The following is a 12,202-nucleotide window of genomic DNA, read 5'->3' on the forward strand; positions in this document are numbered from 1 at the left end:
CCCTATGCACCTAATTTCTTTAGTGTCATTTCATTACTATTTCAGAAGTCATGTATGTTCAAATGTCCCAAAGGATTTTTAGTATGTACAGTAAAATGGTATTTTTTCCAAAGAATATAGATATACATAAGCTCCTTCTACTGAAATAAATGAAAGCTTTCTAAAGAAGGGACTTGCATTGTCAGCAGAGGTTCTAAACCTGGATCAATTACTGAATCAGACTAATGCAAAATTATATTAAATGCTTAGATATAAGTCAAATTCTTTGTCTCAGCATGGTTATGCCAAAAACACATTAAATAAGAATTTTCTTGTTTTATATGCAAAATAGAATCACTGAAGAATTTCTTTAAGTGCCATATAGGAAATAGCCTGACATTTTTGAGACAAATTGTGAATAAAATTTTAATTAATAAAGGGAAATTTAAATTTATTGTATTTTGTTGTATTTTGAACTGTTTGGTTAAAATTCTTACCCACAACTTTCTGCTTTTGGGAGAGAAGGAAAATGACGAACGTTGAGAAAATCTAGAAACATCTTGGGAAGCTCTTCATTTTCTAAAACAATACTCTATAAAATAATAATAATAACAACAACAACAATAATAATAATGCACTTAGTTTAATACAATTACATCCAGTAGTCATTTTGCTAGTGGAAACTGAAAGACATTCATCCATCACAGCAGCCAGGGAAAAGTCTTCTGATTATCTGGGAGTCTAGCTGGCTTTATTAATGAAAGATTTAGTGTGTCTTTACAAGTGTTTGATTTGATAGATCAGCATACAACACACAGATTCTTCTCTAACACCAAGATGCAAGATCACCGGTCCAAGTGACAATGCAAAGTTCAGTGGAGATTAAATCCATATGTTTCATAAGAAATAATTGATGATGTAACTCAATCATTTTATAAGGAAGCAATTAGCAATATATTTAAAGCTGTCTATAGTTGTTAAATACTCATTTATCAAACATTTTCTAACAGATTTCTAATTTGGGAATGTTACAATCAAATGTTATCCTTTATTACTAATGGTACTATTACCATACATAATTTGATAGACAGGTTTGAGTTAAGATTCTGATAGACCAAGAGATCAGCTCAACTTAATTCAAGGGCTGCAACAGATAATAGAAAAAGGGCCCTGGCACAAAGTAAATATTGAAAAGAAAGAAAAAACAGCCTTTCATTAGGAAGTTTAGACCATCTTTATATGTTTTACTCTTTCCACAAAATACAGCACGTACTAGATTTATATCTTGCCTTTTCTTCAGAAGTTCAAAATGGCCGTCAGAACACTCCTTTCTCCCATTTTTCACCACAGCAATGTTATAAGGCAAATTGGCTGAAAAATAGCTGCCCTAGTCATTCAGTGACTTTCCATAGCTGCAGAGAACTTCATACTCTCTGATTCTAGTCCAGCATTTTTATCACAAGCTTGTCTAAAGTAGTTAAATACTGATTTATCAAAATACTCATTTATCATTTATCTGTTTTAGGATCAGTGTAAGTCATTTCTGCTCCTCCAAAAAATATTACAAAAAATGTTTTTATAAAAAAACGGAGGAATGATTTTTTAAAATTTATATGCTCACAGAAAGGAAATCATCCAATGAAAAAGGTTTATCCTGAAGCATATCATATTGATTTTGGACGAGAAAACAAAGTCAAGAGCAATAGTAATGAAGTAATAGTAGGCAGTCTTGATCAATGCAGTCAAATTATACTGCTGCTTAAAGAATAAGAGCCTTTTGTTCACACCACCTATACTAAGTCACTACTACAACAATCCATAAGGCCATTATTTGGTTGGGTGCCACAACAAAAATATGCTCAAAATAGCAAATACATCTCAATTAAAAAAAGAAAGAAAATAAGAGATGAAATCAGTATTGTTTTGTAATGTCTTAACTCTTGCGTAGATCTAAACCCAAGCTTTAATTTTTTTAAGGAAGATCAGGTAATTGTTTTAAAACGATGAGTTGGAAAGAAAAGTGTATATATATTTTTCCCCAACCTGAAACCATCCAGATCTGTTGTATATACAGTTCCCTGCCAGTTAGCCAATCTGATGCTAACCTGGTAGGTTTGCCAAAGACAAATAAAATTTAAAAAGCAAGCAGACAATTTTGGAATATATTTCCATTATTACCATCCATTCCCAGTGTTCTTGAAATACAGCCAGCTGCTCCAGATTGTTGGCTGTGCTTTATCTGGACATGCCAACAGTCATTGGATAGCTTCTTCCAGGTCCGCAGGTATTGGTAGGCTGAGTTGCATCTCATATTATATGCTGACCACCCTAGTTTAAACTCTTATTTTCTGGTATTTAGAAAGCCTTTCAGTTCACCTTTACATGATAATTCTACATTAAATGTCTTTTTCATTTGCATTTTGTAAAATCAGCACTCTACTGCTACAAAATTCATCTTGCTTTGCATTTTAGTTATTCACAGAAGGAGGGGTGATGGGGGTTGTAAGTTAAAGGATATGTGAACTGAATAACAATACAGACTGTTAACCCAAGCAAAACAAAGTCCTAATAGTCACTAATCTAGGTATTGAGGGAAAATATTGAAAAAGCTTTGCAGGCAATTAAATACACTTTTAATACAGTGAGAGAAAAGCTTTTCTCTGTAGGTCATTTAGATCTATTGGAGTGTATCTGGGCTACAAAGTCACTATTAATATCTTTTTATTGGCTGACTTCAGTGCTAATCCTACATTCTACTTCAGCATTCTATGAATGGATCTCAAGTTTTCCTTTCTTGTCTTCCAAAGATGACTTAAAAGCATCAACTTTGGATTTTGTTTTTAATTAACTCTGATATTATAGCATATAGCTCCCTGGTTAAATTTTATGGTAACTCAGGGCAGGGGGAGGGAAATCATGGCATGCCAAAGGTCATATCAAGAAGAATCAGGAAAAACAATTATGAAAAATTAAATTAATAAAATATAATAAATAAATAAATAAATAAATAAAATGAACATGATTGCTACCTATGTATATAAAAATGACTTTTTTATTTTATAGTCAAAGTTGTGATTTGGCAGCTGCATTAGGAGAGACTAGGGAAGCTGTGATGAAACCTTTGAAGAACTGTAGACTTTAAAAGTTTGGAATACTTGATTTAGTTGAAATTATGGATCTGAAATTATGGATTTTGATATTGGCTTGTCTCTGTAAGAAGAATTGGGGACTCAAGCACTCCAAATTTTCTCAGACTTCAGTTCCCAGCAGCCATTGACAGAATGGCTAATGCTTAGGCATTATGGCTGTTGTGGTTTGACATTCATGCACATTAATGGTATTTTAGAAATAACTTATCTGGGCCCTTCCAAACACTCTTTTGTTTTCAAAATACACCCATTAAAGCAACTCACATATTTATATCAATGCTTTGGGCTGGTCTCTTTTTGCTTTATGCAATCATTTCAATTACTTTTCCTAAACTTTAGGAATATTTATTTGTCAACTTTTTTGTCATATAGGTCGCCCTCGATTTACAACCACAATTGAGACCTAAATTTCTGCTACAAAGCAGGACAGTTGTTAAGTGAGTTTTTCCCATTTTATGATTTTTCTTGCTATAGTAGTTAAGTGATTCACTGCAGTTGTTAAGTTAGTAATACAGTTGTCAAGTGAATCTTGTTGCCCCCCTAATTTCACTTGTCAGAAGGTTATAAAAAGTGTTCACAGGGCTCCAGGATCTTGCAATCATCATAAATAAACTAGTTGCCAAGATCCGAATTTTGATCATGTGACCATGGGAATTCTGCAACTGTTGTGTGAAAAATGGTCAGGAGTCAATTTTCAGTGCTGTTGTGACTTTAAACAGTCACTAAATGAAAGGTTGTAAGTCGAGCACTACCTGTATTATACATTATTTTGAAAACCTGGCCATCAGAGGTAGCAAGATATAAATACATATATAAATACTTGTACAAAATATTTCCACATCAAAAATTGTTTTCATAATCAGCAAATTTTTCATTCTGTGGTATTAAACCCCCTCCTCTCACACACTAATGCATTAGTAGCAGCATCAATAACAGCTGTTGAAAGTAGCAGAGAAAGGGAGGGTCAATCCTTAGTCCAGTTGTGAGAAAAAATGGTATCTCACCTTTATAATTTTTATAAATAATTTGAGGCAGTGAACTTTCCTAATATTGCTTCCTCCTCCTATTTTTTTCACAATAATGCTGTTAGTTGAGTTGGGATGAGAGAGAGTGACTGGTCCAACATCACCCAATCAGTAATAAAACACTGTCTAGCCTGGATTTTAAAACAAAATATGATGATGCTTAAATAATCCTTAGATAAGTAAAAAGTAGTGTTAGAATTATAATATTTAGGGATGAAATCTGGCAGAAAAGTGGGAATGAATTTGGTAGGGTATTATAGAAAAGCAAACAAGCTATACTTTCCAAAATATTTCTAAAATTCCAGATTTCAAAGAAAGCTTTGGGTGAGGTGAAGGGAATGGGATTTCAAATTCTACCCTGGAAACACTGCTTTAGAAAGTCTGATTTTGGTAAGTCAGGATCCAACTAAAAAGATACATGTAAAAATGAAGTGATTACATAAACTTGAATATAATACATAAACTTCAAAGAAATCAAAATATCATTGTTTATGTGAAGTTTTCATTGCTTCTTTTATTTTAACTATACCGAGTATTTTTTTTTAAATCTAGGTATGTTTACTAGAAACAATACAGCCTTAAGAAAGGATATTATATAACAAAACCATAATATCCCAATTTTTCTATCTTCTTAGGTTCATAAAAAGCATCCTCCCGGAGGATTTGTTGGTCAGCTGAACATGTTTCCTAGTGACATTCTGAATTCTTAATTGTCAGTTATCCTTTCTCCTTCAGTAAGTGAAATATAGTCACAAAATTGCAAAGGGACTTGTTCTGCCTTAACCTTCGCTAGATACCATCATGCACTAGAAAACAGTGCTAAAATATCATAGGATAATGCTCTCCAGGATGGAAGACATATAAACAGCATAATGATTTCCCGTGAGTTTCCTTTTTTTAAAAAAAAAATGTCACTAAAGCTAGGATTAAATGATGACACATCTTCACAGAGGACATCATGAAATCGAACTCTGGCATTCTAGTTAGGTCCAAACCTACTCATCAGCCAATTATAACAGTAACTGAACAGCTTGCTGAGAACTTGGACGAGACCACTGTGCTAACCTGAGAACGCACCAGAGGACTGCATTGTTTTCATCAATTGATTTTCTTTTTAACACACAAAAAAACAGCTCTAAAAATTCATGCTGCCCTCCCCCAATCTGCCGTCCTATTTCCTCAAGATCTACAGCTATCTTTTGGGCAGAACACTCAGTGTGGGATACATTAAGAAGCTTTGTTTTTGAAGGCTTCAATCGTTATTGCAATCTTTTCGTCTGAAATGCCCTATTGTTAGGGTGAAAAAGTTCATGACAGTTTTTCCTGTCTTCACAAGGAAAGATGCTTCACAATATCTAATTCAGTGGTGCAGCTAAAATGGGGGAGAAAAAAAAATCAATACATTCTAGCTACAGTAAGAAAGCAGGAGCATCAGCCTCCACTGGGACTTCAACCTGCAGTCTTTATAGAGCATTTTGTAGTATATATTCCTGTTTGCCTTGTCTATGGCAGTCGCTTAAAGGGCTCTAACAATGATAAAAGAAAAAGTTAGCAAAAGAATATCACCCATTGGAAAATCAAGAAGCAGTCTGGAATGTTTTTAACCCAAGAATGAACCTTCTGCTTTGTGTGAGGTTTTTTCTTTAGAAAAAGGAACAATAGATGTACCTTCCTAATTCATACCAGTTTTGTTCTTTCTCAGAATAGGATTGTATTTGAAAAAAAAACTTTATTCTCATTTCTTCAATGCTGTTTTAAGATTCTGTTAGTTGTCTGCTATATCCTTATTTTCTTCACAGTTTAAGAAGACAATCAAAACACCCATACGGAAAATATTATCACATGCTACTGGCCATGTTTATGCTGACAGAAGGGAGGGAGAGAAGGCTACAGGGATTCAAATATCCCTTTAAGTTGCCCATATTTCAGTTTATATTTATTTTATTTTCTTCCTGAGTCAGTTCTTTTAGATTTAGACCACCTCCTGATAAGATTAGAAGGTGGCACCTTTGGAATTAATCATTTAACAAAATGCCATCTGCAGGGAATCTGATGATGTTTTTTTCAGTGATGGCTGCTTTTATTTGGGCCAACATCATTCAGCAAATTAGATTAACTTCTTGCCTACTAACATTCTGGAAAGCCTAGCTATTACAAAGAGCTGGGAGTGGGAACATATAATGACATTTTTTTTATTAACTTGATGTACCATGTTTAATCTTTATACTGAAGAGGATTTTGTAAGCTACCCTAAATCTACATGTATTAGAGGAGCGCACAAACCTAAGTAAATAAATAAATTGGAATTTATCTATAGCAGGAATAATAAAAAAAGCTTCACAGGATCATTGAATGGGCATCACTTTTTCTTTCAGCCTGAAATCTGATGACCGTTGATATTTTCTATTTTTTGGTGTTCATAGTGTTTGCTTCTTGTCTCTTTGTATACATTCCAGTTTATATTTTCTGTGATAAAGGAGGGGGGAACTTTATAATCAGGATAATAATCATACAGATGTCCAAAGTGTCACAGTGATATATATGAAAAAAAATTAAAAGCTGACTTCAAGAAGGTGATTCTGCATCACCTTTCTGATTTTCCCTAAATTATAAGTTTGTCCTGAATGTAATCTAACTTTATAATATTTTGGAAAATTAAGAAATGCTAAGAGTTAAAAGTTAGTTCATACTATTATCTTCATGCCAATGGAAACTAAGATATAGACCCATTTTCTTCTGCAAGAAAGAGCTACAGAAGATTAAATCTACAGAACTTGGTTAATATAGCTCACAAGTATCATGTCTCCAGTTGTGGCTTTTGAGAAGAAGGATTCTAAATCGTCCAATATGGTCAATGGTCATGGTTAATAAGAGCTTAAGTCAACTTCAGAGATCAACAATTTCATGATATCTATTATCTGGGGACAGAGAATCATCGCCATTCACAAGACTGGAGAAATGAAGTTAGGAGAACCTAAGAAACAGCCACAGATCCTAAACATTTATCAAGAATTTGATGGCCTGAAATACATAGCTGGAAGCCATGTAAAGTTTGGCTGTTGCATGCCATATGGGAGTATCCTAATTGAGCAGATCTGTCAAATGACACTCCAGAAGAACAAAGGTGTATAGCAAGTGCTGTCACCCGCTCCCACCCGCATCAGCACACTTATCTTGAGAATTATAGAAAACTAGCAAACCTAGGATTGTAATGAAATCCATCACATACACAAGACAAGGAAGTATGTTTGACAGACATACATTCACATCCTTTAAAAGGATACACAGAGTTATTTTGATGTGTGTGTGTGTATAATAAATTACAAAGAAGTATTTTATTGTCCTTAAGGAACTTATTGTTAAATTTATAGATGTGACAGTTCTAAATGGTCACTTAGCAATTAATGTTTGTATTCCTGAACCAAAATAACTGAAACCTTCATCTGATTTGTTTTTACATTTAAGCTAATTTTTCTTGCACAGTTAGTGAATTAATTTTCAAGTTAAATTTGTCCCCCTTTTTAAAAACAAGGACACTGTCTGTATCTCTGTTTATAAATGGGGCAAAAAAGTGTGGTGGGAACAGTGCACGGCATCACACCAAAACCCACCTGAAACAAGTATACTTAGTTACGTGCTGTTCTGTAACTATAGGAGCCAATCAATAGCAGCTGAATGCCATCTGCTTTGGGCAGCAGATCAGCACCAAAAGTGTGAGCAATGCATCTTCCCTTATTGAAAGGTTATTTTATGCAAGTAAACAATTCATCGTCTTCTTGCACGCTTGACGCTCATTTACCACTTTTGATCAATAAAATATGCAAAACAACAACAAAAAATTGAATCCTAAGAGTAGTTCTGATGCCAGTGTGATAGTTAATCAATACTCAGGTCTTCACACTTAAGAAGGCAAATGTTGGGAGGACTCCCTTTATACAAATCCATGAATTTAGGAGGTGACTACTGCTGTTTCTAAAGCAAGATGGACCCCACCGTTTATTTATATTTAACAAAAGAAAAAGAATTAGGATGCACCATATTGTTTCTTTTTCTTTGAATGATCATGTACGTCTTCTCTGGGTTGGCTTTTAGGTTCCTGCTAAAACCAGTATCTGAGGGTACCGTATTATCTTTACACTGCATTAAAAAATACTCTACAAATTGTTTTATTACATTATAAGGCTCTTTTATATTTTATTCAAATAAATAAAATAATTCTTACCTAATAATGAAAAATATATCTTATATACAATATATTTTGGAAAAATACATTCCAAAAGTTAAAACTCTTTCCTAAAATAAAGTTAAACATATAAAAACTGTTTTCAAAAATAGCATTTTCCAACATTACAAGAAGCATGAGGTTCATTTATTGCTTAGAGGACATATGAATTCAACTACTGTGGAAACCAGGCTTAATAGCCTAATAAGATATGTTATCACAGTCAATATGTTTTTATGCTAAGCTGAACTTGAATAAGTCTGATTGCTGAGAATTCACCCTTATTCAGTTTCAACTTCCTTGAAGTACATAGATATTTAAGAGTACAATTAGAAATTGGAAATATTTGAAAACAACAACAATGATCCACAGTGGTTAGAAGATAAATATTAAATGTATTACACATCCTAGATTTCAAATAGTCTTGGAGCTTCAGTATTTAAATATTTCAGTATTTAAAAATGAAAATAGGGCATTGTTATTGATTGTTAGTCATGATCAGTAATAACAAAAAAAAATCTACATATAGGAAGGGGTGGGGACATCTAACATCAACCTCGAATATGTCCAAGACTATATTTAAATAAACCTGGAGAATATTCAGATGAGTAAAAGATGATTTCCCTATATAAAACCTGATAAAATTGCACATCCTCTGATTCTTTACATGAATAAGATACTAAGAAGTGTGATTTTTTTCTAGACAGTATAGAGTCAGTTTGGTTTGAACATTCCTTGTTATTCTATTTCGAAGATTTCAATAATGCTTCTACACATTATGCAAGTTAGCCTTTCAAATTCCAATATTAGTATAGTATAGTATAGTATAGTATAGTATAGTATAGTATAGTATAGTATAGTATAGTATAGTACAGTATAGTACAGTACAGTACAGTACAGTACAGTACAGTATAGTATTAGTATAGTATAGTATAATAGTATAATGTTACAATACAATGCAGTATCATACATCCAATATGCATGTATTTTACACATCACTGCTGATCAAATCTATGAAAAGCCTTTCTTTTAAAAATGTGTGTTATATCTATTGCACATGCTGATTTATATCATTCTCTGTTAATGTTCCTTGTGATTATTTGGAAATTGTTCAAGCTTCAAAAAAGTAGGCAACCAGCTTTTATATAGCAAAGCACAACAAACTTTTAACAGGCTATTTTTTTTACTATCAATTATTACTTCTTCAACTCCAGAGCCAACTTCTATGTAACATAGCTCTATAAACCACATGCTTTTGATCAAATAAATAATATAGAACATGGTTCATGGGAAATGCAGTAGCTTCAAGTCAATGACCCAACTAGCAGGAAGAGTATAATTTAAAGGCAGAAATTTCCAGTGCATGCACTGTTAGGCACAGTGAACCTGTTACTACTCTAAGGGGAATTGTTTGCCTCTTATTAGATTTTCTACAGCACAGCCATAAGTGATAAATGTACTGCTGTACTCACTGTCAAGTTAATCAATGCTGCCAAAGTTTTGTTGACCTAACAGTAATCCATAAAGTGAGCGGCATTTTCTCTATCTATATGACATCTCAGTCCACAGTGGGATAGGAATCTTCCAGCAGCTTTGTAAAAAGAAAATCAGACTGAAAGAAGAGGTGGAAAAAATAATAATAAAGAAGACAATTTCAAAATGTTGCTTTTGCTTTTAGAGAAGCAAGATATGTTGCCTCCTTTATGGAAAAGGATTGCCTAAAAAGAGCCCCTCTTTGTGGGTTCAACTTCTAACAAACTGATAACTTCACAGAAGAATCTTTCTTTCTTTGTCAAAGTTGGAGAAATCTCAAGCATTATAGATAAGCATGAAATATTTTTAACTAAGCTCAAATACAGAATGATGAACAGTATATGAAAATCTGACTTTATTGTTTAAAGAATAAGGCAGACAATAACAATCCTCAACCGCATCACTATTATAAATAGGAATTATTTATAATAATGAAGTATTTTTATTTTTAAAAATTTGATCTGTTCCACCAACAATTATATACCCATGACCAGGGGTGGCATTCTACCAGTTCGCACCTATTCGCTAGAGCTGGTTGTTAACATTCTAAGCAGTTTGGAGAACCGGTTGTTAGAAGAAATTACTGGCCTAATCCTGTAAGGAGGGCAGGAAGGAAACATTCTGGTGTTGCTTACAGAAACTGCCTCTCCGTTAACCCTTATTACATTCTTGGCAGGACTAGAACTTCCTGTCTCTGGAACTTCTCTGGAGCTTTTCCCCCCTCTTTTGCTGGTACTTTGCTTGTGTGGAGTGACCATTCAAAGTTACAATGGCACTGAAAAAATTGACTTATGACCATTTTTCACACTTACTACTGTTGCAACATCCCCAGTCTTGAGAGGCCAGGTGAGAGATGCGTGCCTCGATGTGAGTGATATTGAGTTGGCCATGCCCAGCCAGTCACATGACCACCAAGCCACACCCACCAACTAAGCCACGCCCACAGAATCAGTTGTTAAAAAATTTGAATCCCACCCCTGCCGATGACAAATGAACTTCAATTGATTTTCTTCTAAGGGGTCACCTAGCTCCACGTTTTATGTGCTCTAATCATTTATTTGGGTGACAAACTGATTAATTTGAAACAGAATGAATTGAGCAGTGTAATTCTTGCTCAATCAAAAGTATTTCATTTCTAGAACTTGCACTTCCTAATTTTATATATGAAGGATTTTGTGTTAAAAACAAGAAAATGAAAGTAACAATTTAAGAGATCCATATAAGAGTGTTGCAAGATATGGTTAAAAAATGTCAAGATATAGCCATGATGGTGTAATGGATTCTTTCTATAGACTGACAAACCACAGATTACAAAGACAAGCAACATTTTTTCCCTGATACCATCTAAATTCTTTCCCTTTCCCCTTCCTTAGAATAAGACAAGTGAACTATTTCTTAAAACTGGCTGAATAACTAACATTGTATTGAGGAAGAATGGGGTGGAGGTGGGGGATGAGGGAGAATGAGAATTTACTTGAAGTAACTCCCAATTTTATATAATCTTCTCTTTTTTGCTACTGTATTTCCTGTTATTTCCTTACAATTTAGTCTTGGGAATGATTTAATTACCAAATCAGCAGTCTTACAGAACTATTACCTTTAATAATATTTCTAGAAATGTGTCACAAACACACCATGTTCCTAATTAGGAAAAAAGCTACCAATGAGAATGTATTATATCTCATGTTCTATGCCAAGGCCTTCCATAGCTTTTCCCAACTAGATATAAATAGCCTGGAATTCAAGCTAAATGTTCATTCCCAATCAATTTGGGTTAAGATTTTGCTATCTCAAGTAGGTCAAGTTTTGAATGATCCCAATGCCTTTACAGACACTCAATAGAAATCTCAAGTCAATCAACTAAAATCTTTCTTCCTAGGAAACTACCTTGCTTTGAATATTTATATTAGATTCCATGCAAGGAATTACTAGGAAAGTAATTGAAAATAAAACTGTCAATATTAAAATGCCATTATAGAAATCTGTTGGACTTCTGCATCTGGAATATTGTGCATGGTTCTGATTGGCACATCTCAAAAATCATACAATAGGCCTTGGGGAAAAGAGCAGAAGACGGTAATCAAAATTATTCTCTCTCTCTCTCTCTCTCTCTGTGTGTGTATGTGTTCCTAAGAAAAAATGGCCAATACATACTTTTGGGATTTACAACTCTGTCACTAAGCAATGCAGTCACAAAGTGCAACATTTTAGATTTCCTATCTGCTTCCCCATTGATTTTTCTTGTCAGAAGCTGACAGGAAAGGTCACAAGTTGTGATTATATGACCACAAGAA

At 33.8% G+C, this 12,202-nt stretch overlaps 1 protein-coding gene across 6 annotated transcripts in view; it reads right to left on the bottom strand.

Annotated features, from left to right (window-relative positions):
- SNX24 (sorting nexin 24) overlaps positions 1-12,202 on the bottom strand; it is a 91,210-nt gene that overhangs the window by 17,166 nt on the left and 61,842 nt on the right. For all 6 annotated transcript variants that reach the window (XR_015748111.1, XM_087958016.1, XM_087958018.1 and 3 more), the window contains exon 4: positions 477-571. Coding sequence is in view for 5 of the 6 variants with exons in the window: in XM_087958016.1 (XP_087814142.1) it covers positions 477-571 (95 nt within the window). In the remaining variant the exon portion in view is untranslated. The remainder of the gene's footprint in view (positions 1-476; positions 572-12,202) is intronic.

The sequence above is a fragment of the Notechis scutatus genome, chromosome 2, assembly GCF_049901735.1.
Source record: "Notechis scutatus isolate UNSWTSFEM ecotype Mainland chromosome 2, rNotScu1.2, whole genome shotgun sequence".
Taxonomy (NCBI): Eukaryota; Metazoa; Chordata; class Lepidosauria; order Squamata; family Elapidae; genus Notechis; species Notechis scutatus.